This window comes from Anastrepha obliqua, chromosome 5 (assembly GCF_027943255.1).
Source record: "Anastrepha obliqua isolate idAnaObli1 chromosome 5, idAnaObli1_1.0, whole genome shotgun sequence".
Taxonomy (NCBI): Eukaryota; Metazoa; Arthropoda; class Insecta; order Diptera; family Tephritidae; genus Anastrepha; species Anastrepha obliqua.
In genome coordinates, this window is record NC_072896.1 from 23,059,839 (window position 1) to 23,087,573 (window position 27,735).

The 27,735-nt window shown below is 36.0% G+C and overlaps 1 protein-coding gene across 1 annotated transcript in view; it reads right to left on the reverse strand.

The window, feature by feature from the left end:
* Window positions 1-26,130, reverse strand: part of LOC129247779 (zinc finger protein 235-like) — a 32,121-nt gene extending 5,991 nt beyond the window's left edge. The window contains exons 1-4 of the mRNA XM_054887079.1: window positions 25,913-26,130; window positions 5,473-5,755; window positions 5,090-5,389; window positions 4,656-4,825 (exon numbers count right to left, since the gene is read on the reverse strand). Coding sequence (XP_054743054.1) covers window positions 4,656-4,825; window positions 5,090-5,389; window positions 5,473-5,755; window positions 25,913-26,098 — 939 coding nt within the window. The 5' untranslated portion in view covers window positions 26,099-26,130. The remainder of the gene's footprint in view (window positions 1-4,655; window positions 4,826-5,089; window positions 5,390-5,472; window positions 5,756-25,912) is intronic.
* Between the last annotated feature and the right edge of the window lie 1,605 nt (window positions 26,131-27,735).

A 27,735-nucleotide genomic window follows, 5' to 3' on the forward strand; every position in this document is an offset into this window, starting at 1 on the left:
ATTACGTATTATTTTGGCACTGACAGCTATTTCGCGTTCCAAAAATACCCAGCAGCAAATGTAACTCGCCCTACTTCTAAAGAGGTCGCCTTGGTGAATTTTAAAAATAAAGAAATTTCAAACGAGGTGAGATAATAGGGTAGATAAGAGGTTAGAGGTTGTCAGAATTTTCAAGAAACTGGATTTTTGTTTTTGCATTTTCCTAAAAATATGGTTTGAAAATTTGAAGTGAGTCCGACAAATACTTTTCGAGTTATTCAACAATGAAAAAAAGGCGCTCGGCGCTCCGGAGCATTCGAGAGCGAGTAACTAAATTTTAAAAGCGTTTTCCCAACACTATGTTTTTTGAACTGGTAATCAATGTAACTTGGAAACCGCTTGGTAGATTTCAATAAAATTTAAACTGCTTTTGAAAAACATAAAAAATTCGTGCCAGGTCGAAGTTTTTTTTTCAAAAATTTCGATTTATTTTCAACAATTAATTGTCGCTCTTTTTCATGAAAATCTGAAATATATTTTAGGAGTCCGCCATATAGTTAATTTTGAAAGAAAGCTTCGACCAGACACAAGATTATCTCTTGTCCGATTGATTTTAGATGAATCTCCAAGGACTTGTGATGATCAACGCAAGGGACTTCTGGAGCAACGGGCTCCACACAAACAGCGATAACTTTTACAATTATTAATTTTTTGTTTTGAAATTTTGCTAAAGTTAAGGCGAAGCATGATGTATTAATGCCATTTTTTATTTTTGTAAAATAAAGCAATTGACTAGCAAAAAAAAAATATTGAAAATAACTGAGACTACCCCTAACCAACAACAAACGCGCCTTGCATAAGGGCTGCTATTTAAACCTCAAGCCTTGAACGCTTCTATTGTGGTCAGGCGCTATCTTATGTTTCCATTGGAAAGTTTACCCTATAATATTTTGTACATTTATTTGCTTCTCATAAGTTTATCGAAAGAAAAAAAATTTCAACTGCAGAGATCTTTGAAGCATATTCAAAATTTACATACGTGGCATTAAAGGTTTAGTTTTTATCGGAATAAATAGGCGAAACGAGCGGTTTTACTACAGCGTGGCGGAAAATTAATCATTGAATTTTGTTTTTGAATACATTTTTTAATAAAAATGGCAGCTCCTTCAGTCAACGAGTTTTTCAATCATTTTTTGCGAAAAACTGAGAGTATTTATTATTTTAAAATAAATTACATTATTAGTCCCTTGCCGTGTTTCAACGAGTTTGACTTGTGATGAAAATTTTAGCCCAAACATAAATATGACGAGCCAGGCTGGTGAATAGACCGTCGGGCCAAACGTAAATATCCCAAGCCGAGGTCGTGTACAGGTAGTCGGATCACGAGCCTGGGTCGTGATTGAATGTTAGTTTCTATCTGTAGATAGAAACCATCAGAGTTAGTCACGAGTCTCATAATTGCTGTTACATCATCTCGCGCATCAGTCTGATCTGTTTACCACACGTTGACGCGTAAAACTTGGGCCGAGTTTCGTCGAGCTAAGTGACACGGCAAGGGGTTAATATTCATGCTTAAGTGAATATACAAAAAAAATTTTTGAAATAAAAAAAAAATGGCGACGCTACAGCTGTTCAAACGTGGCTCCTTTAATTTGCGCCGTGAAATGTAGAGCCTCTTGCAATAAACTGAAATCAACCAGACAAAAATTGTTTATTAAAATAAGTTATTCCGCTTTGCATTTACTTATTTTTATCAAAACAAAAGAAAATTTGAAGTGAAAAAGAAAAAAAAATAACTTATTTTATAAACAATATTCTTAGTAATAATTAAAAAATATTTCTGTAAAATTTTAAGCTGATATCTTGATTCTTTTTTGAGTTATATTAGACAGTGCGAAAAAAACGTATTACGAGAAAAACGCGATTAAAGTTTTCCTTCTCACTCACTATTGAAAATATATTCTTTAGATTGTAAATGAATTTTTAAGGCCAAACAAAAAAAAAATGGAAAATATGAAAATGTTGGAGGAGCTGCCCCCTTAAGTCATGGAAGTCTTTATTTGTATCTTTACGCGCTCCATTGGTTGCCTATTTGTATACCTGCTGTTTAGTTCTTAATTGTCAAACATGACAGACTTCCAACGCCATTTGCAAAAATTATAAATCTTCCAAATGCACGAGGGCTCACTATTTATTTGAAAAATGCATATAATTATGGGTACGCAAGTTTTAATTATTTCAGCTTTTTAGTCTCAATGAACTTTTATAACTGTTTTCTTCGCTAACCTCTTATATTACAACTCACTTTATCTTGCTGGCAGTCACATTTTTGCTCTCTTCAAGGTTTGTTGAGGGATATTTGTATGGAAAAATAGTTGATTTCTACTCCAGCCTCGATGTACTTCCGGAAACAGTTAACTTAGCTTTTACCGACAGTTGTGAAAACGTTAGTTGGCTTGGTTAGTAAAGTTCACTTGATTGGTTGGTTAAGATAGCGACCCCTCACCGATATAAATCTGGCAACTCTGGGATTCTGTACTGGGTAAGACTCCGTCAGAAAATATGAGATTTGCAAGTGGTCTTTCGATTTCTTTGAAACTTTGGGAAATATTAGTTCTAGGTAAGATACGTTCGAGCCTAAAAGGATTTTGAAAAATTTTCAAAATTGAGTCATCTACGCCATGTTGAAAATCGGGACCGTGTTTTTTTCAAAAATCAATATTTCTTGAACCGTTGGATGGATTTCAATGCAATTTACAGACAATATAGAAACAAATAAGTAGTTTAAATTAGTATTATGTTAAAAAAAAAATTTCGAAATTTTGACCAAAAAAAAGTCAAAAAAATTTTTTGAATCAATTTTTAGTTGATTTGGCCGGTTTTTTAGATTTTCTGTTATACACGTAACGATTCCTTATGATTTAACCTTTATTTTGAAAAAAAAAATTTTATGGTGTCTATAATAGTTCTCGAGATATTGCGATTTTAGGGGAAGCGCGCACGCACGGTTCTCGTACGCACGCACGGTTCGCGCTGCGTTATGTGTTCCTGTATGAAGTGACTGGAGCAGACTGCTGCAGGTCTGTGCGCATTTTTCTACTCCCGCGCTGCGTAACCGCGAACTTCACGGTGCGCGCTTCCACTAAAATCGCAATATCTCGAGAACTATTATAGACACCATAAAATTTTTTTTTTCAAAATAAAGGTTAAATCATAAGGAATCGTTACGTGTATAACAGAAAATCTAAAAAACTGGCCAAATCAACTAAAAATTGATTCAAAAATTTTTTTTGACTTTTTTTTGGTCAAAATTTCGAAATTTTTTTTTTAACATAATACTAATTTAAACTACTTATTTGTTTCTATATTGTCTGTAAATTGCATTGAAATCCATCCAACGGTTCAAGAAATATTGATTTTTGAAAAAAACACGGTCCCGATTTTCAACATGGCGTAGATGACTAAATTTTGAAAATTTTTCAAAATCCTTTTAGGCTCGAATGTATCTTACCTAGAACTAATATTTCCCAAAGTTTCAAAGAAATCGAAAGACCACTTGCAAATCTCATATTTTCTGACGGAGTCTTACCCTACTCATAGAATGTTTAAAATTTATCAGCAAAAAAAAAAAAAAAACAAAAAAAAAACCTGAGTCAATTCGCGATTTTAGTCCTGTATTCAACGAGTTTTTCAAACCCTCAAAATAATTTATCAACAGTTCCAAATCAAGCTCTACAAATTTTCCCCAAACATGCCCCGTGACTTGCTCATTCTTGTTGCCTAAAGGCAATGTGTGTGCAACAAGCTTCGTCTTCATATCTCAATTTTTACTCTTACTCTCAGATATCGGTTGCATGGTTGCTTAACCCATTGCTTCGCCAATCTGAACATTTCGGTTCACATATCGCTCATTTGCTGCAAGAGTGTCATAAACCAAAAAAAAAAATAAAAATAAAAAACTTTTTTAGATAAGATTGTGGCCCTATGCTTCATACTGGAACTCTAGGAATTTATGAAGTATGCAGAAATGACCCCCAGCACTTTTTATGCTGTGTAAAAAGTTCATATCGATATCTATTAACAGCACCTCATTAGATGAAAATGAGTTTTTACTCTTAATTAGGGTCTACATTTTGAAAATAGTTTTCTATTGTAAACTTTAAAGCCGTTTTTCCCGATTTTTTTGATTTTCAAGGTTATGACTTTCTTACTTTTAATTCGGGTCTACATTTTGAAAACATTTTTCCATTGTAAACTTTAAAGCCGTTTTTCCCGAATTTTTTTGATTTTCAAGGTTATGACTTTCTTACTTTTAATTCGGGTCTACATTTTGAAAACATTTTTCCATTGTAAACTTTAAAGCCGTTTTTCTCGAATTTTTTGATTTTCAAGGTTATGACTTTCCTCCAGCAAACGAGCGCTATGTAACATACATATCCAGCTATCTCGACTCTGTAAGGCCTCTATAAATAACCGTTTTATGAACAAATGCACGCTGAATATAATAAAATATAATAAAAACAAAATTTCTATTTTTTTCACTCAATTAAGGACGATTTATTCATCTTTAATGGTTAACCCTTTATATGGTAGTACACCTGCTGAAATCTCTATACTTACATACTACTTATATATAAATGAATGTGCAAAGATATTTGTATAAAATTTCCTCTTACCTTGATGTGTGTCATTCGATGATAGTACAGGTTCGAACTGGCCGTAAACCGCTTGCCACACACCTGACATTCATGCGGTTTTTCACCCGAATGTATTCGCCGATGCGTATTCAAACTGCTCGACGTGCTAAAGCCTTTCCCGCAAACCATACACACATGCGGTTTCTCACCTGCAATTTGAAAATGCGTTCGAAATGAACGACACAAGTTTTTGGTTGAAAAATAATATTTTCGATGAAAGCAATAGCAATTAAAAATTTTATTATTTTTATGCCTACTCTAAAATCGACAAAAAAAAAATCAGCATCATCAGCACTCTCTCAACACACATGCAATGTATGTATGTATGTATGTATTTCAAGGAATGCAACAGGTGCAATTGTACAATATGTATTTATGTATATATGCATGTGTATGTACACTCCACTGCCTACCTGTATGCGTTCGCATGTGTCGCTTAAGTAGACTAGGTCTATCGAATGCCTTCCCGCAGACATCGCAAGGCAGCAAACAGCGTTCACTTCGCCCGATTCGTGTTCGCTGCGGCGTTCGCTGTTCACGTACTTTTTCACAGTTTGTTGAGTTTATAACATCACTTGCGGGTTCATTTAAAGACAGCACTGAACCGGATAGATCACTCGATATTGACTTATGTTCATCTTCACTACTTGAAACCGGCGAAACGGGTAGCGAGACTCGATGCAGCAGGGAAGATGAGAGATCAATTGGTGAATCTGTTGGATGGGTAAATATGTACGAAATAAGTACTAATTCCGAGAATTACATATTTGATATTAGTGAATATTATGATAGTTACCTTTCATTATGGAATCCATTGTTTGACGATACATAGAAATTCGCATTCGCATAAACAGCACCTCTTCGGGTCGTTCGGGCAGGTAGAATACAACAAGTTCCTGATGCGCTGTTATCGGTTTTATCGCCTCATAAATGGGTTCACCTTTCACTTTCGTGCAAATCATATTTACATTGGAATCACATACGCTGGAGACACGCAGAAAACGTATCCAATTACAGCTACGCACTGGCTTATGAAAGGCGTGTGAGATCTCGTCATACAAACCGAAACGATAGCGGATCTAGGGGTAAAAATATGTTTATTATATAATATTTTGGCATCAAGAGTGAGAGTGTAGAATATGCATTATAATAGTTTCAACTTAATCTTAGAAGCTTAGCATAGTTTCTGAAATTAATGGTATCTAAAGACTTGAGATGGAAGGAAGCTGCGGTGTAAAAGCTCTTTCGAATAAAAGGATAACAAACTAAAAAACAAAGGGATAACAAACTTTTCCCTTTCAGATTAATAATAATATTAGCTGGACATATACATCTTAGAATATTTGTATGTATGTGTGTCTTGAATTGATTATATATGTATGTATGTATATGGAGGATACTACTGTTGTACGCTGTGGCAGAAATGCACTGAGACTTTTGCCGTACCTAAGCAAGTAATCGAAACGACGGCCGCCCAGCAGGTGTTGATGGGTTTAAGCTCTAAAATATTTTTCTTCGGTTTGCCTTCAAGTTGTAGTTGTCGCTTCATTTGAGTCCGACTTTTAATAAATGTAAGGAACTGCTCAGCTGCTCCAATGAATGTAAAGAACTCAGATTAACAGAACAAACTTTTTCCAAGCAATCATATTCGAGATCTAAAAAGCATTCTCTTTTCGTGTTGTCAATTTTCTCTACGCTCATGGTATTAAAAAAAAAATCAGGCTGTATAAGTTTTTGCGCTCTTTCCCCAAGAACTTTTACCAGATTTTAAATTAACGCAGGAGTTTTAATACAAAAATGAATACGCCCGAACTGTAGATAATACCCCTTCACAAGCTCTGAAGAGCAAACTATAACTCCGCTCCCTATATCACCAGCTTTCGCAGGTACACCTTTGGTGAGCACCTGGTTTCTCTAGGCATTGTACTGTTTGAAAGGCTGACTAAATTCGGCGAAAGATCGAAACCGTTAAAGACTGATGTTGGGGGTACAATTGGCATTTGTGATGGCCAAATGAAGTCTTTGATCCTAACCACTTTGAATACCCACTGGAACTCGGATTTCGATAAGACAGCACAAAGCTTTCCTATTAAGGAAAATAATGGTACTAAAGGCTTGGCGGTAGAAAATACGCACCAATCTTAGTTCTTTTACCCATTCGCGAGCATCACTGTTTTTATTGCCTTCATTAGATCTTCGAAAAGTAATTCCGTTCTGTTTTTTAGGTGTGGATAATTGTAAATCCACGCCTTTCCCAAATTTGGTGTACAAAAGAAGAAGAGTTTTCATTACAGCCTCTCAACTGCCATTTGGTGTGCTTGAGAAACGAGAAGACATAAAGAACACTCTTTGAAATGTGGCTCATTGTCAATGAGGTAAACATTTTGCAATGAGCATCTGAATGGATTTTATTACTCTAGATAAATTTGGCCGGACTTTTCGGGAAACTGTACTACGGACGAGTTGACAAGAAAAGGGAGCGAACTAATATACTTTTGGTGAATTTTATCCCTACCGAGATTCTTCAACATCTTCCCCCTCCTTCTGCACTTACAAGTACGCCCTTCGATCAGTACTAATTGAAAGATTTTATGGCAGATGCGTCTCGGAACCTTTCTGGGTAATTCAGAAAAATTTGAGAAAAGGTTGACGAGGTACGGTATCATAACTGAACATTGTGTAATGGGTGTAAGGGAACAAAATCTTGTACGTACTTGACATCTACCTCCTCCTCCTATTTGAGCCGTGCGTCTTGATGTTGGCCCACAAATGGAGGGACCAACAGTTTCAAGCCGACTCCGAACAGCAGATATTTTTATGAGGAGCTTTTTCATGGCAGAAATACACTCGGAGGCTTGCCATTGCCTGTCGAATGTCGAACGCTATTAGAAAAAACTTTTTCTTCATTTTGGTTTTTCAGCGAGATTCTAACCTACGTTCTCTCTGAATTCCGAATGGTAGTCAGGCACCAACCCATTCGGCTACGGCGGCCGCCAGTGACCTAGATTAGGTGGGTATTTATAACATTACACGCCTCGTACATCACACCCAGTGCCTAAATTTGGCAGGAAATTTCAGTAGTGGAACTGTAGCAAACTCAATCTTTGCGGAACTCGACAGGATTTAACGGTGTCCTCTACACCATCAATCAACAGGTGTCTTGAAGAAGTACATTTTGGTCTTACGAGATGATTCGTTGCCGGTGAAGTAACTTTTTGTTGCCAAAAGCAGTTTGCTGCTAAGAATTTACTAGTGACTGTGGATGAATGAGTGGATTAAGTCAACGCAGTAAAATTAACCGAACTCTTTATATAATTAGAATAAAAAGGAAAACTTCACCCGAGTGTGAAAGAATTGTAACTGTTGAATAAAACCAAAATTGCTAAGGCCATTAATACACCGATTTTGGTAGAGTCAAACAATTGAAAAGCAAATTTTATACGGCTATTATTTTAAGGGTCGTAGGTTTATAATTTTTAATGGACGTGAAGCAAGTGCGCTAAAGATAAAGGTCGATGTGCAGCTATGTCTAAAGCGATTAGAACCTTGAAGAGCCGGGTATGACTGCAGTAGCATGAACAGGAGCAATCAAAAAATATTAAAATTAAAAGAATTATATAAAAATGCGATAATTGGCTGACTGGGCATCACTTTTGTTTTTGGTGGCCACATTAAAGGACCGAGCATACTTTCTTAATCTCGACTTATACCAAATCACGATTATTGAGACACATATTGAAGAAACCTTCTCAAGCACGCCATTTCTGGTATACCACTTAATCCGATTCGTAGGTGAATTGACTATTAGTTGAATGCCGAATTACATGCTTCGTAGATTGTTTTTTTGTATTCGTTTTTTTTTTTTGTTTTTTTGACTATGATTACCTGTTCCATTTTTGGTGCAAATCCAGCTTTCCAATAAGTGTACCCACATCTACATAAATGCGTATACATACATACATATGTACATGTTTACTCGCATGTGTTTGAGCGTATTTAAAGTTATTCGGTTGTAGAGTCTTTACATTAATGACTAAAAATAGTCGTTTTTGTTTTTTTGGTACCTGCGCGCTTCCTGTCATTGTCAAAATCAGAAACAAAAGAGCCACAAGAGTCAACATTTAAATTGCATGACTATAACTTATGAGTTTGTGCACGAAAGGTAAACAACGAGCACTTCTACGAAACATCAAAGAGATTCGCCTTTGCTTAAGCTGAAAATGAGGCTGAATGTGAAGCTGTATTGATGTGCGCTGGTTCTGATGTCAGTGGCAGTGTTACGTACTATAGTTCATAGTATGCGCTATGCTGAGGTGCGATGATCTGCTGAAGCAGCATCTCAAGCTATATAACTGATGCTGATCTCAGTTGCCGCCGCCGCCGTCGCCGCCGCATAAAAGACGAGTAATATCAAAACGCGCTTGATAATTTGAACTGTAATCAACTCATCATCAAGAACAGCAGCCGGCTTCACGTCATTTCAATCATAACAACAGGCAACAGAAGCAAAAGTAGCAACAGCAGCAGCAGCAGCAGCACAACCAACAGCTGCAACAACAACAGCGAACATAAATACAGAAATACCATCCATCACGAAACCTATTCGTTTATAAATATGTATGCAAGTGTGGATAGCGACGAGAGGTTAACATGTATTTAAGTAACTACCGAAGAAAACAACAACAACAAATCGACCAAAAATTAATAAGAAATTAAGGGTAAAAGGAACAAAAAAAAACGAAAAAAAACTGATCAGTGTTTGCATGCGTAAAGCAGAAGTCATGAATTGTTGGCTTAGCTAAGGACTTTTCCTCATATGCCACATTGTCTTTTTGTGAGAAGCGCCTTATGTGCCTCAATTTCAAAATTTCCACTTGTTGTTAGGTACATATGTTTGTATGTGTGCATGCACATGCGCACTTATGCGTGAGATCTTTGGCACTTTCATGCTTAAACAGATTAGTGCAATATTGGTTTCCTCTTTGGTTTAATCCCTTCATTTGTGATAGGAGTAACATAAATTATTAAATTAAAATTATTAATGAATTGTTTCCTTTCTTATGTAGATTGATTTCTTTTCTCGAAGAAAATGTTACCTCATTACAAAAATATTGCCACACGCCTTGGGAAAATGTTTCATATTTCATATGAGAATAGAACAAGAAAAATTTAACACTTACACAAATTATATATGTATGTATATACTAGGCCGGGTCGATTTAAAAATCGCTCATTGCTCTGTGAAAATCGTATTCTAGGGATCAAAATAAAACTATGCCTCTAAAACGAATTCTGATGTCCCCCAATTTGGGTCGAACGAAAAATCCCACTTTGACCCATTTAGAGTGCTCCAATCGAGTCCAAATGTATGACCGACCCCCACTAACTTTGGACGGCCGATCCACGCATGCCAGTGGTATACCCCCTGGGGGGTTCCCCATACAATCATTTCAAAATATCACCATTTTTGGCCTTTAAATGAGAAAAGAAACTAAAAAGTTAGACCCAAATTGGGGGACATCAGAATTCGTTTTAGAGGTATGGTTCCTTCGGCAAAGTTTCTTATTTTGATCCCTAGAATATGATTTTCACAGAGCAATGGGCGATTTTTTTGCCTCCCCACAAATCGACCCGGCCTAGTATATACCCTATGATCAGAAAGTATCGGGAATGTCTAAACAAAAACTAAAACAGAGTTAAATTTCAGGCAAATTTATTTTATCTCCTTCAAACTATGACCCGTCTGAAGCAACGCACATGTGCTAATGTTTAACCCAGCCCTCCATGCACCACTGGTATGCCGACGAAGGGATAGCCTTCAGCTCCTTCGTGCATTCTCTTTGATCTCCTCTATCGACTGAAATCTTTTTCCACGAAGTGGTAACTTCAACTTGGGAAACAAAAAGAAGCCGCACGGGGCTATATCAGGTGAATACGGTGTCTGCACGATGGTATTTATTTGGTGTTTGGTCAAATAGTCCAGCACAATTTGGGCTCGGTGCGATGGCGCATAATCATCATGCTAAATTGTTTGCCCACATTTCCGGCCGTTTGCGACGTACAGCATCTCTCAAACGCTTCAAAACGCATAAATAATATTCTTTAATGACTGTCTAGCCCGATGGAAGGTACTCATGGAGCACTACGCTTTGACAATCGAAGAAAACAGTCAATTAAACATTCCCGGTACTTTTTGATCATAGGGTATTTAACTCTTTGCGGTCGTATGTCTACTCTCAGCCACGAAATTTTTTTTACCATTCCGGTCGTATGTCTGCTCGCAGCCACCACAGCAAGGAACTATAGAAATTTTATACTGTATTTATTTATAGAATTAATAAATCTTCTTTATCTATACTAATATTATAAAGAGGAAAACTTTGTTTGTTTGTTTGTAACGAATAGGCTCAAAAACTACTGGACCGATTTTAAAAATTCTTTCACCATTCGAAAACTACATTATCCACGAGTAACATGAATTACATTTTATTTTGGAAAAAAATAGGGTTCCGTAAGATATTTGGATTTTTCGGACACAAACTGAAAAAAATCTTATATATAAAATAATGTCAACTTTTTGTGTGTGTTCGCTAACCGGCCGTGTCTGCACCGAATTAAACCAAACTTACACACATTGTTAAGAAGGTATTGAAGATGGTTTCCGTATAGTTTGGATACCTATTGGTGGATAGGGCTCGAGATATAGGTCAAAACGTGGACCCGGGTAACCTTCGGATGTGTATGTACAATATGGGTATCAAATTGAAGCTGTTGGTGAATGCTTTAGCACAGAGTATTTTTCATGCCGCTCCGTGACTGGGGTCTCGAGATATAGGTCGAAACGTGGACCCGGGTAACCTTTGGTTGTGTATGTACAATATAGGTATCAAATGAAAGCTGTTGATAAGTGCTTTAATACGGGATAATTTTCATGCCTATTCATGACTAGGGTCTGGAAATATATGCCAAAACGGTGACCCGCCGTGTCTTTGCACCGAATTAAACCAAACTTATGCACATTGTTAAGTAAGTATTGAAAATGGGTTTCGTAAAGTTTGGTTGTAATTCGGAGCAGCGGCAACGGGTACAGCGTTCTTTTGAGCCAGCCATAATGTCGCTTACTTTTTTAACGCTTGGGGCGGAACTGAACTGTCAAATTGACAGTGTGAGTTACAATGTGTCAATATTTCTTTCTGATTTGGATGCCATAAGGAAAAAACGTAAGTGCAACATGTAAAAATTGTTTGCGAATTTTTTTGGAGTGGATTTTGGAACAGTGAATAATTTCTTACGAAATTTGAGAATTTAATGTGAAATCCGAATGAAATTATGTGTTCGTGGAAAAAACTATTTTTTTCGTTTTTTTTTTTTTGAAAAATATAAATGGATAATGGTTAAAAAAGCTCCAATGCTTAATAAAACATATAAATTGAAACGAAAAATTCATGGATGATCAGGAAAAAAGACGATTGTTTCTTAGTTATTCATATGCGTTGATTTGAAATTTAAAAAAAATCTTCTTTTTTCCTGATTTTCAATTTATATTTTATATTTACTCAAAAACAAATAGAAAAACAAAAAATATTGTTTATGCCAAAGCGCTTGAATAAAGAATAAAGAAATAAATAATATGAAAATCATATATTTTCTGTTCTAAACCATATCTATTCTATTTTAGTGAAGGGGGCCGGGTTTGCTAGTCCTTCATAATCTCACATATTATGTATCACTGACCAGTACGACTCCCAAGCCCAAATTTAGTACGACCGCAAAGGGTTAATACAATATTATATAATAGCTGATACTTATATAATAGACGCCTTCGATTTGCCACTTCTCTGTTCGCTATCTCTGGACCTTGCTCACTTGACGAAAAATTTACATGTGAAAGCAACAACAAAGTTATCGAGTAAGATTCGCTGCTACTGAGTTTGGTATACCGCATAAAGCTGAATAATTCAATGCTGCCAACTCTTTTTCAAGAACGAAAGCCATTATTTTTGCGTAAAATTTTCGCGCAAATGGTTTAAAACTGTTTTATGGTCGATTTTTAGCTCCTGAGCGATGCTACAACTACTGACATGCCGGTCAACTTCGATTATTTCTGTGATTTAATCCACATTTTGGACGACGGCCTTGCCTGTGTGAGGTTCATCTTTAAAATCAAAAATGCCTGAACGGAATCGACGAAACCAAAATTGCACGAAATTAACCTTTACGGTATCGGCACCGTAAACACCAGGCTTGTATTTTCGCCTTTATCAAAGAAAAGCTGCAAAATGTACCGAATTTTCTCTTTGCCGACTTCCATCGTTAACACCCTGTAACTCACAACTGAATGGCATAAACAAAAAACGGAAAAATAACTTTTTTTAGTGTGAAATGCCATCTTGACAACGACACCAAACTTTAAATTGATGGATCGGTAATTTACGAGATATCGATGACTATCTATCGTGACAATAATGTATTTCTTTTCCCCCAAGCTAATATTTGGTGTGACCACCTGCCGCATCTATTGCCTATTCTAACCTTTTGGGTATTGATGAAATTGGTTTTTAGGTTGTATTCCTGTAGAATCTTTTCCAATCCTATTTGATACACCATATCGAGGGGTCTTTTGTTTGCAGAACACCTTTTTGTCACTTTCTTTTTCATATGCGATTGAAACAATTTTCGATCGGGTTAATATCTAGCATTTGGGCAGGAGTATCTAGCACTTTTAAGCAAGACCAAGTCGTGCATACCTGTAAGTAAGACTTGTGCTTGGGATCATTATCTTGGTATAATTTGAATAACAATTTATTTGGATTTTCTGCATCAGTGCGTCCCAATTTTTGCATACCTCGTTTAAAATTGTTACGTATAATGTCTAAATAGATTTATTATCTCATTTTGACTTCAATAATTTTAATTGCGCCTTTTTCTATAAATATAACCCCACACCATTATACATAGATTCCCAAATTTCACTGTGGGCAAATGCTATTATTTTCAGAGTTCATCGAGGTTGTATAGCATTACTTTTGTGCCATTAAAAAAAAAAAAAGCACTATCCTAATATTCTACTGAGTTCGAAATGTGAGTTATAGCAAAAGAAAGTAGTTTGCCAAGGTTAGCATGCGATATTAATGTCCTTTTTCTCGCACTTCTTCATGAACAGTTGAGTTTTAAGAGAACTTTTCGCACCTACATAGTTTCGAGACCTACTTTCACACCTTGGCGGTCTTCCAAATCAACGGCTCACATGCTAATAATAGCCTATAACTAGCATGTAACTAAATTATCTCATATTAGAGCTTAATTCTCAATACATAATTAAAATGCGAGACTGACCATACAAAATTTCTCGAGAAGGACGACCAAGATCGTCGACCGACGAGATAAATGTGGCCCTGGTGAAGCGAAAAATTGGCGGACACCCACGAATGACACAGGAAATGATATGGAGTGAATTGCGCTTGAATGCTATGGCAGTATTGCGAATATTACATAATGCTTTGTAATACATAAAGAAATATGCTCGATGGTTTTCCCGAAATTTTAATCAGAGGCAATAAGAAGCTATAGTAAAATTTGCTCTATATTTTTTAAGAAAATTCAAAAATAGAGAGTCTAGGAACTTTAATATAAACGTAACAGGTGATGAAGTTTGGTTTTTTAAGAATGAACCGGAAACTAAATAGCAGTCCATTGTATGGAGTACGAAAGAAGCACATCCACCTATAGAAGCCAGGCAGCAAATACAGCAAGAAAACTGATGATTTCGGTGTATTTGACCAGAGCAAAACTAGTTGCTATTCTTAGTTGCTGCTATTCCGTTCGATTCTTCTCAGCCAGTAACTGCCAAATGATAAACAGAAAACTGCTTACCAAAAGTGCTCCGAAATTTGAAAAAAGGAAAATAGGAAAAACAAGGAACTGGGTAGTTACATCTTGCACCCCGATAATGCGACATGGCGGTGAAAAAGGCGGTTAAGGGAGGGGTCTAGGGTTTGAGCATTTTTTTAATGAATTTTTGAGACTTTGCTTTAGAGATATGAATAGTGAAAATGTATTTAAACTTTTTGTACATTATAAAGCATCATTTCAACAATATTGTACTAAATTTTTGTAAGAAAATATCGGGAAATAAGCCGGTGAGGTAACTTTTCCGAAAACGCCTTTTCCAAAAGGTGATTTGCGGTGACTATCGTATCTAGTTGTAGAATCACCTGAAATAAAAAAAACAGAACTATTTGGTTAAATTATCACCAAAACCTCTCCCCCACTGGCTACGATTTTTTTTTTTTTTCATTTTTACGTTGCCAGCGCGTTTTTGAAGCAAAAAGTGCGATTTTCACTGATTTTTTCGCTGTATAAGTGGAAACCGCCCTTAATGTAAAACAAAAAAGTGAAAAATCTCTCAGTGGGGGGGAGGTATTTTATATATACCAAGTATATTGTATACCAAATTTGAAAAGGATCGGTTAAATATTGTTGAAGTTCTAATAGTCACGGACTTTGAAAAAGTGGTTTCGAGAAAAACGTAACGCTCCGCTCCAAACGCTCGCAGCTGTCGCAGAGGAGTGGGGACAAAAACGTCTATAGCTCCAAAAGTTTTGCTCCGATTGAGCTGAAATTTTGGGACAATATTTTTGAGATGATTTACTATAAGAAAAAGCTATTTCCAAAAAATCGATTTTTTGAAAGTCAAACCCTAGACCCCTCCCTTAATGCAGAACTTAAGAAGCTGCAAAAACGCGATTTTGAGGATTGTGCTCAACAGTGGACTTACAAATTAAAAGCTATTTATTGAAATTAATGGTGATTATGGGGAGAATATATACATATGTATATGTAGATCTATATATTAATACGGAGAGCAAAATTTTGTCGTACCTTTTTTTAGTATTTATAGTCAGAGAAAAAAGTTGAAACATATACCAATGGATAACATATGTGGAGACGGTTTGCACAATGTATTAAAATAGATACATAAGTGAATAGGTGCAGGTAAAATTATATTATATCATGCTATAATATGTATCATGATATTATATATATGTATCATGATATAAAAGTTGATGAAACAACTGGAAACTTAAATATTGTGAATCAATACTATTATAAATTTGATTCAGAAATTATGATGGTCATGGATTAATTAATGATTGTTTTTTATTATGCTTTTTCGAACAAAGTTAATTTTTTTCCATAATACTAGAAATTAAATGTTTGCAATTCATGCATAAAAAAATTATGATATTTAAAATACACAAATATAGGATCGCTTAATATAGGTAAAGTAGGTTTTTTTATATTTAATTTTACTACATCTATTCACATATATCATGTAAAAAGTTTCCATTTATATATGTTTCAATGACTATAAATATCATACTGAAAAAAGTATGACTAAATTTTGCTCTCCGTATTTATATTATATAACGTCGAAATTTCGACGCATGAGCTAGGATCGTATATATTTATTTTGTATCTCCTCCACATAACGCTCTATGCTCCAAATAGGAGTTAAAGGATACATGTAGATATATATATATATATGTTGTGTGAAGGAGATACAAAATAATGAAGTTTTTAAAAAAATGTATCCTGTTTTTCAACTCAATTTACCGAACTTTTGGTAGTCATCTCGTATCCGGTTTGTTAGCAATTTGATGGTGATGATATACTTTTAGAATAATAGATAAATATTTTAAAAGTTATAAACAATTTCAGCGTACTTTTTGATCTTTGAAGAAGGCACTCAGCCCTCAAGCGCGCCGCAAGTAATTTGGTTCTCAAAGGCTTCTCAATTTTGCATAACTTCTCAATGAAATCTGAAACCTTTATCCCACGATTTGTTGGGAAATGGATTTTCACATCTTTACATCCCATAATCATTGATATGATGATCGGTGATCATTGGTGTGAGTTTCTGCAACTGCATACATACATACATATGCACACTCGCAAGTATATTTGCGTGTAAGTAACGCGCATGTGGCTTGGCAACGCACTTGTGGGGTTCTGCGATTCTGTCATCAACCAACTGTTTACTCATATCAAGTAACACCAAATCAACAAATCGTACATACATACATACGTACATTTTATTTGTTGTTATAATACATCAATATATGTAATATGTTGTGACTGATTAGTTGTGCAATAGTTTGATGGCGACGGACATTGAACTTAACCAACGTTAATGTCTAAATATGTATCTGTGTATGTATGGTATGTACATATGTAGCTGGTTTAAGCCATAAAAGTAGGAGCAGCGTAACGGTAGGAGTGTTTGTAGAGCGACTAAACGAGTACAGCTGTGCGGAAAATCACACTTTCACTGATTGAAAATGGATGAGGATTTTTGACAGCACAGCAGCAGCAAGTGTTGACTTGACTTATTTAGAGCAAATATGTGTAGCATAACCGACACGCCTAGCTGAGGTGACAATAAGGATATGCTTTTTTTTTTTTTGATTTTTCACAAAGCGTTGCAATATGTAATATTTTTAACTGCATTGACCGTTAAATAGCAAATTCGAGAACTCTGTGTAAGCAGAAGTTAGTCGGATCAAAGCGCATTGAGCGAGTGCTTTGAGGGTGAGTGAATTTCCCACGCATCACTTAAAGAACCACGTAAAGAAACCCCTCCTTTCTTTAGATCGTTTGGGTAGATCAAACTTTGAATTAATTTCGACGGTTTTGTGGTGAAGCGTCAAAAGGGAATCCCTTACCTAGGCCGCTGACATGCATACTAATAAATGTGTCTGTGTGTGTACTTACATATTTTAACATGCGAGTTAAAGTTTGCTTTTGCACACACACATACATACATATGTACTAAGTGCATGTGTGTGTGTTTGCGCGCTACACTTCATAGAAATTTTACCACCACCGCAATTATGTATGAACTGTCTTAGAAAAAGTTCTCAGCCATATTCACTCTCCCATAACGGCGGGAAGACGACGACGACGGCGACGACGAAGAAGACATTCTTTAAGAAGTTCCCATGTTTTCTTAATGCTGAAACGTCGAAAAGCTATTGTTCAAAATGCTACTTTTACACTTGATGCACACAGAAAAAGGGTGGGTTAATAGTTGAATTTTGATGTTAAATTACCCCAAGTAATGTTTGCAACATTCAGATCCGTACATCCGTGTATATGTATGTATGTGCATACATATGTGCATACATACATACATACCTGCCTATAAACGCATAAATTGTATGTGGGCACAACTAGCCATAGTTAATAAGTATGAACTAAGTATGCTTGAATGTATAGTATTTAGTGTATTTGTAATAACGTTGGTGCTTACGAAGCGTGAAAAGAAAAGACGTTATACTTAGACTTTTCCCATGGCGCTACTTACAGGTAAGAGTTGTAGAGTCGTCGTCTTCAAGACGCTCTGTTTAAGACAATTATGCTCATTTGACGGAATTGCATGCCATATTATATTTTATACACATACACACACATACATATATGAACGTATGCATATACATATTCGTAGTTGAGAGACATCCCGTTTAATCGGGAAGCGTGGGAATTTTCCCACAGGCACTTAATGAATTACAACTGCACACATCCATACATACATACGTACATTTGTAGAGGTGTGCTTCCGTGCGTGGGTTATTCCGCAGTTAGAACCCCTCTACACATACATACTTATATATGTATGTATGCATATAAATTGAAATTGTCGACTTTCAACAGGTACAAAATTAAAAAAAAGCGTTAAAACTGTTGCATGCGGGTATATTTATGGGTATTTGTATGAATTTGTTTGTGGTTAATTATGTGAATGATTGTATGTAGATAGATACCCATACTTGCAGGTACATATATTAGGGTGCATCACTCTTCATACAAAAAAAGGATATCGATACTACTTTCAATCAGGATTATAAAATTTTTTACATTATTTAGTAGAATTTATTATATTTATTTATTGGAATGAGGGGAAAATCTGCATCGAAGATGGTACCACTGCCTTCTTTAACGGCTGCAACATGGAGTTTATGGAATTTCTCCCTTTCCTTAAAATTGCCGAATACTGCTAGTGTTTTCCAGGCAGAAGCCTTTGCGATCCTGCAGTCATGCAAAATGCTTAGGGGACGTGGGAAATATTAAACTTTTTTCGATAGTCCAGTCGCGACCAAGACTCCGACGACGCCACGATGCAGCTCAAAACTAGTTAACTTCTGTACAGAGGAGATGAAATCTCTTGGGTGTGCAGCCAACATTTTTCTGTTCTGGGTTCCAGGACATAGGCACATAGAGAGAAATGAAATTGCTGGCGAGCTTGCCAGGAAGTGGACTAAATTGGTCTCAGAGACCTCCTACCTGGTCATCGGCATCCCTCTTACTGTTGTTAAAGGAGAATTGCAAAACTTATTTCTAAGGAAAGCGCTGAAAATATGGAATTCCATTTCTTCATGTACTACTTCGAAAACTCTGTGAACTCAGAAAACCCTGGGGACTCCATGCACTTCAATTTCCGAACCCGTACCTGTGTTTATTTGACGATCGGCTCACACTCGCAAAACCTAGGTTTACCATTTAACCCTCATTGCAGAAGCTGCGCGAGAATAAAATTTTTAAAGGACTCACTCGCGTTGAGTTCAGTAATATCGGTCCGAATGTTGTGTTGTCAGCTGTGGAATCGTTGTTGGCCTATTCGCACAGGCTTTATATACATGTATATTATATTTATTCCTTCCTTTCCACAGTGAAGCATAGGACCACATCAAATCTCTTAAATCTGTCACTGTCCAATGACATTATTTTTATAACGTTCCAGTTCAACTCATTTAATATTATTTACTCTCTAATTATCTGCTTCAAGTGTGCGCTGCCTTCTTCGTATTCCCAGTGGGTTCCATACGATAGCTTGCCTAGTAATATCTTGTGCAGGTTTTCTAAGTGTATAGCCGATCCAATTCCATTCGCATAGACTTTACTTTTCAAAAAACCTCAATTTGGTCTGCCAGTCCTTTTTTAGTCCTCAACAGAACCAGTTCCTGGAAATTCTTTCACAAATCTTTGTATTGTCGACGCATTCGAACGATTATTTCCACCCAAAACATCACGAATTTTGCGATATGTTGCTCTTAAAGATCGAGCATTTTCATGTGAATTTTCAATAAATCTGAAGCGTTGTTCTATCGAAAAAATATACATCTGTCTACTTGACAAATGTCGAAGATGACATAAGAAGGGAGCGTCTAGGAATTATTCACTACCGACATTAATTTGCGCTAAAACAGACAAAAAATATGAATTCTCAAAACATCTCAATCCGAGTGCCATCTGGGCAGATTTTTGGGCAAAATATAATTTTTAGGAATATTTGCAAATCGGTAGTTAATATTTTATATTTGCAAATCGGTAGTTAATATTTTCTAATATTTTCTAAAATTTTGTATGCAGACTTGTATGCGGGATTGTTTTGGAAATATATTAAAATTTTTAAAAACTATTTTTATTTATTAAAAAATAATAATTTCAGGCAATATTTTCGAATCGGTGCTTAACATTTTTCCGAAATATTTCTAAAAATCCTATTTGTAAAAAAAAAGTTTTTTAAATTTGAATGGGCGGAATCCAAATAATGACATTTTTGATGTTATTTTTTTTTTTGTTTTTTAAGAAAAGTTTAGGGAAGACTTGAATGACTTAAGCAAATCTTGACCCATTTTGACTTTTATGATATCATTGGAACGCCATTTTCTCATCCTTTTAATTTATAAGAGAATTCACGTCCAACAGTTGTTTGTTTGCAGATCTCATTACTCCCGTTGGTAAAATTTTTAATGCATACCTTTTAACCTTAAACTCTTCTATCATCTGAAGGAATTTTTGGGATTTTTTTTAACTAAGTTTTATAAAAAGTTCGATTTTTTGAGGAGTTTTCAAATTTATCCAGCTTACGTAAATTTTAATATTTTTTCAAAATATTTCAACCGCAGAAATAAAATATAACAAATTTTTTATGTAACTTCGCTGGAAGAACTGCTACTTTTTTGGGGAAGCACCCTAATATACATGTATGCATGTATATAAATCATATTTTAACGTTGAATGTCCATACATATGTAAATAATTGATTATTCTGTTTTTTGTTTTAAATTGCATAGATTTTCATTTTAAACTGTTTTTATATTTTAATTAAATATTTATTTATGAAAATTGCAAATTTATATTAAAATCTGTACAGGACGTTTCTGCAATTGGTTTTATTTTAAATTGTACTTTTTATCCGTCCTTTGGGAACTAAAGATATCGTTCTTTGAGTTAGGAAGGCAAGTGAAATACTTGAAGTACCACTCTGGCACTCGCCAAGAAGGACTAAAGCGCCGTTTTCCTACCTCCTTAAGACCTCCAACAGGCGAATATCTATAGCCAGTCAGAGCTGTTGATGCAATGGATAAGATGGGATTTATGTTGGCGCACTACTCCAGGCTGTCGAAGAAAGGAGCGCTCAGTGATCTTAATCGTCTAGCTGCCAAACCCGAAAAGTTGCTCAACAGTCCCCTTCTCTGAAATGTGCCCACAGCTTCTGTAATGGAGGTTAAATTGTAAACATAACTGTTCCGCATGTGTGTCGATCGTTCAATGACCGGTAAACACAGCTAGGAGTGTGGAAATTGAAGAGCGCGGAGTTCCTAGGACTTTCTGAGTACTGCGTGTATTGTACGGGGGCATACTTTGAGTTAAGGCATAAGCACTTTCTCCATAACTAAATACAAAAGCATCACGAAAGGGAGACACGGAGTTGTTTAAGCGATTGCATTCAATTTCTTTTTCGCCTGTAAATGCATGCATCAAGTTGCATTGTTTGCTGAAAAAATCAGTGAATTGGTATGAAATCGTAGGAGAATGCAGAGGTGTGGCCAACACCATACCGTTAACAGGCTCACAGCGATTTGAAGGAATTTTCTGATTCGCTGACTTAACCGCGGTTACGCCAACGATTTGTTTACGAAAAACTGAGATCGTGTTGGTGATATAAAAACAATGCAACCTCCTCACATTTACTTCGTTGCCGTTTGAGCAGCGACGGCATGGGCGAGTGTGTTCATGCATGCGAAATGAGCAGGTAGAATTCTGCTGCCAAATCCCCGATGACGGGGCAGCTGAAGTTACTCTCAACATTTTGGCGCGCATGGTCAAACCTTGTAATCTAACATCCTTCTGTACTGCTAGTTTTACAGCAATGCACTTCATCAAGCAGTTATAGGAGTCCCCCGAGCCACAAGGCTCAATAAGTAATTAAAAGGTGCGATATTGGTGAGGGCCAACGAACTGTAAACCGCTGACAACCGCCGTAGACGAATGGGTTGGTGCGTGACTATCATTCGGGAGTGCGTAGGTTCGAATCTTCGATCATGAAACACCAAATGATAGAAAAAGTTGTTTCCAATAGCGGTCGCCCTCGGCAGGCAATGGCAAACCTCTCGCCATGAAAAACCTCCTCAGAAAAAACCATTTGCCGTTTGGAGCCAGCTTAAAAGAGTAGGTCGCTCCATTTGTGGAACAACATAAATGAAACATCTCAGAAATAGGAGGAACAGCTCGGCCAGACACCTAACAGCAGTGTATGCGTCAATTATTTATTTATTTACTGTAAAGCTCCGTTCCCGACCATTCATATTTGACTTTTCTGAACTAGACAGCCGCAGTATACAAGCAGACAAGCAATGGACCTAATGATACAATTATTTAATTCAGTGTACATCAGCCTGTTTCATCGTAGGCAATTACCATCACTTCAAAGGCATTGCTAGTGCAGCTACAGCTACATAACTGATTCGAATATTTAATATTTGCGTTTTTATTTAGGAGAACTGAAAAGGATAGTCGCAAAACGAAAAGGCTCAGTTTCACTGTTCCTGGGAATATTAACGGGCCACTGAGGCTTCGTAGCCACCAAATGACATTTTATATTCATTGCTGACTATAAATGCTTAGTTTTAAATATTTACTTTCTTTAAAAAATCAAAAAATAATTATTCAAAGATATATGTGACCTGGTCTATGAAATGGTACCTTGCGTGTCAAAAAATCATTTTTCACTTTTTTATTGATTCGAATAGTGTGTGAAAGGCTCTTTAAAATGGTGAAAACCAGAAAGTCATAATTTGTTTAAAAGTTTGTTAAAAGTAAAAAAAAAGAAAAGTACAAATACGAAAAAGACTAATTTTTTTAGAAGTTTAAACTTTAACTGCTTGTTTTCGCACATAAGGTACCTTTTCGTAGACCAGGTCTATATATTTATATTAAAAAAATCCTAAACTCTAATCCTAAACTCAAATAATATTTACTTGTTTTTTACACAGAAACCCCTTTTATTTACATAATTTAAAGTCTCTAGAGCATAGACGGTCTATACTCTCACTGTCTTTTGTTTTTAGTGTACCTAAAGGAGAAATTGATTATTCATCCCTACTAAGGGGAATTCACTTTCATATCACTACTAGATCGCTACAGGTACGCAGCACATACACATTCCATCTTACATTGCTTAACACGAATTATGAGCGCAATGCTCCTACTGGCCCCGCTCTAAGAGAATTCAAAGAGATCTCGAGTTCTACTTCGATTGACTTTTCGGAGTAAAAGAAAGAATTTTATAAATTTCTCAAATCTTTGTTTTAATTTATTTATTCAACTATCTATAGAAATTTAAGCTCATAGTAGCTCTAAGTGGTCTTTAAAAAACTAGAGACTTGAATTAACCGAAATAAAGCGGATTATATCCGATGCGCTTTTCTGTGCCTCATAAGCAAAGAAAATGTATTGCAATCTTTTTTGTTTAATCTGTGTATATGAACAATATTGAACATGATTGCATGCGTGTATGCGTGATTCCATCGGGGTCAGCACAGCAAGTAAATTTGTTTTGGTCACCCCCTTTTCACTACGTCAATTAAAGGAAAGTGTGAAGCAATTTACTAATATACTCGTATGGTAATTTGTGGGCTGCCCATGCAAGCAAGTGAAGTATAATCGTACTTAGGGTGAGAAGTAAAGAGTGTTTTTTTAAGAGCTTGAGATCTTAAAATGATAGTACAAAGCAGAAATATTGTTGGAATGAATTATTTATTTTTTTATAGTCTATTTTATAGTTTTATTATAATCTGGTAGATACTTTCATGGCATTTTTTGAATTCATTGTAAATGATATTCGGTATATCTCCGCCGCTGCTACGAGTTACATGGTCCATTCGGTCAGTTCAATTTTTGACTACTTTTTCTAATAAATCTGAATAATAAATCTGAATGACCCCAATCAGCAAAAGTGCGACGCATACGATGGTCATTTGGCTCCAATTCCTGCACGAGCTGTATTTTATAGGCAGGTAAGCCAAGATCCTTACGTAAAAATTTCCATGTAGTCGAAGGGCAAATACCAGCAACTTCGCAAAGGGCAAATCAACACTTCGCTCTATGAACTTCGCGAGCAGATTTTTTTTTTTCAAAGTAATTTTCCACAGTTAGCCATGAAAGCGCTCCTCATACAAAAAACATTTGCCGTTCGGAGTAAGCTTGAAAATGTAGGTCCCTCCATATGTGGAACAACATCAAGACGCACACGATCAAAACACCCAATAAAGAGTTTAAGCGCCAATTATAAATATATATATATGTACATATATGGAAATATATATGTTCGTAAGAATGCGAGGTGTATCCAAAAAGTAAGGTGACTTTTTATTTTCCTCGAAAAATATTTATTTATTCATGAATACCTATTGCGGCCATTTCAAACTTATCCCTCTCAGGTATAATATACTTAAGCCAACGCTGTTTCCAATCCTCGAAGCTTTTCTGGCCAAAAAGCCCTTAGGTGTAATCTGAGTTCCTCCACATTTGTGGCAAGCCTCCATTTTTTCATAGATATTTTCTGTTTTGGGAACAAGAAAAAGTCGCAAAAGCCCAGTTCTGACGAGTGCGATGGTCGAGACAAGATTAAGATGTGTTTTTATGTTATTTTTTGCCAAAAAATTAAGATTTTTTGTTCATTTTTTTCTATAGCATAAAATAACCGAGCACACCAAAAAACGTCTAACCTTTGTGTTGGTTAAAAAGGAGGAAGTTATTTCAGAGAAATACTTTGAATCTGAAGAGGAGGCAGAAAAGATTTATAGGTCTCAATGCTAGGTCCCGCATAGGAATAAGAATCTGTCAAAAATAAACTACATACATACATACTACATATGTCACATTATTATTTGTTTTATTATTATTAGGCTACTGCGCAGTGCGACCAACACAGATCTATTGTGTAAATCCTGCTGAGGTACCCTATACTGTAAGGCTTTTTAAAAATTGTAGCACATTCTGGGGCTTATTGTCTCATAAGCTGCTACGATACTCTATATTTAAAGGCTATTTAAAATTTTTTTAGCAAATTCTGGAGTTTATTATTGCGTAATTTATATGGAGGCACGGCAATACCACCAAGGTTTTCTGCCTAGTGGAGGACATTTGCACAGTATGTCACATAGTTCAAACTGTAAACAGATGTTCAGGTCATGTGTACAAATACAACAAAATAAACATATCAAAAGAGGGATTTACAGGCGTTGCAAGTGAAATTTTAAAAGTCAATGTTTCTTTTTGAACACACCTCGTACAATTAAAATCTTTCTAATTTCATTGCATATCATACAAAAAATATGCGGGTCTATGTAGCAGAACAAAGAAAGTTGCCCCTATCTAAGAGAAAATAACGACATGCTTGGGGAAATATTAACGGCATATTGGATCTTTTTAATTGTCAACATCTGTTTGTACCTACATACATGCCTACATGCATGCCTATACATGGTTTCCAATAATCACACCACTTCCCAAAATCCTAATTCATACTATCACATTGTACCTGTTTATAGGCGAGTATGTTTGCATGTATGGTATGTGCATATGTATGTATACCTGTCAACTTCCTCAACTAAATACATTGAACTAACTCGAAAATCCGTCGCTTATGACTAACCTGATTTCGCCATATTCGTCATATTTTTTTTTACTTTCACGTACTCCTAAATTTATGTTAATATTAATTCCATACTAATTAAGTTAGCAGATGCGTTCATGTATGTATGTATGTATGCATGCGTATGTGCATTTGTACTGTTTATGCAGGCATGTAACTGGGAATTGGGTAATGTTATTATGTGTATTTATATGCATGCTTGTTTTTTGTTGTTATTGTTTTGCATTATACTCACATCATTTTCCTCGAGATATTGAAATGCGTCTAATTTATCCCAGCGTATCGTCCCTTGAAAGGGGTAAAAAATTGTGCCTTGCTCGATGTACGATGTTGTCCACACTGTGATTTCGGCTTCATGATTTGCTGTTATTGTTGTTGCAGCGAGTGACAACTCTTTTGGTATTAAAACACACGTTTCCATTTTAATTTGTTTATTTTCAATAATCACAAAAACTATTTGTTTATATTTTTGGTATATATTTTAATTAAATAAACGAAAAAAATTCTTAAATTTATTAACTTAAAATTATTAATTATTTATCGTTCGCCATATGTATGCGTACATGCGTACATCTGTGTGTATATGTGTATGCGTATAAACGTTTATCAAATAATATTTAATTTTTATTTATTAATTCGTTTGTTTACTTTTCAAAAGCAGTGTATGCGCTTAAATGTTTTTTGTTTTTTTTTTTCGTTTTTAATTTTTGGATTTGTTTCCTAATTTGTTCTATTATCGGTAAATTACGAAAGCGCCGCGGCTCGCTTTTATTTTGCCAAATAAATACAATTGAACGAGTTTTCAAAGCGGACGCGATTTAAAATGCAAACAACAAACAACGTATAGGACCCTTTTCCTTCAACACTAAACTAATACTGTCCGATCAGGATTGTCCGCACCAGCCATGACCTTCGGAATGAAATACATAGCAGCGTACACACCTGATACAGGCCGGTCGCACTAAATGCAAGACCGAAAATTAAGAGCTACTCAGCTAAGCTCATTTAGCTCAATGCTCCAATACGTTACCAAAAACAAGATCAACATTACACAACGTTAATTTAATCGATTGATCGCACATACATACATACACACATGGATGCGAGTAGTGTGCGGCATACACTCGAGTCATATACAAACAGACCAGCAAGCAAGCCAGCATACATTCATACATACGTACGTCTGTATGTATGTGCATTCGCATGTAGGCATCTACCGTCATATGGAGCGAACGGAATATGTATGTATGTACGTTGGTGTGCTTGAGTAGTAGCAGGCTGGAGCACAGGTAGCAGCCACAGCCACACAGCCACAGTCGCAGTAGCAGAACCAGCACCAGCACCAGCACCAGCGGCTTGACTTTTTGCCAAGACGTTTGTAAAGCGGCTTAAGAAAGCAGCGCGCTCTAAGTATTGCCGCATTGCCTGCCGTCACCTGTTGCCTTGTTTGGCTCGTTTGTTTCTTTTTGTTGTTGTTGCTGCTTTTGTTTCTGTTTTAATTTTTGGTTTTTTTCTGTTGTTCGTCTTGAAGACGTTAAGTGTTTATCTGAGCAACTTTTTGAATGAAATAGGAAGCCCACACGTAGTATGTAGGTATTATGCTTATAGCCACTTACATACATACATACATACATGCATACACGTGTGCTTGTCCAGCACATTTTTCCTGCTCTCTTGAGTCATACACAACTATTGAGTCGAAAGCGGTAAGACGAGTCAAGATGAACTGCACAGCAATGAAATGAAATGAAATGAAAAACTCTTTAAGTGTGTGCGCGCGCTAGTTAGTGCGGTTTTGGCCATGAAAGCCAGGTTATTACGAATACTCGTTGTTACTACAACATCCCATTCATAATTTCCGTTTGAACGGCTCCACTTCTGGAGAGAGAACTATTGACAATGTAGTTGTATCGAGAACTCAACGGCAAACGTGCGATAGCAGCATACGGGAGATAAGAGCACGGAGCACAGCATTGCATATTCATACATACATACACACGTACCAGCATATATAAGACGTATGTACAGGTGTACAATGGCATCTACATACTTGTGCGT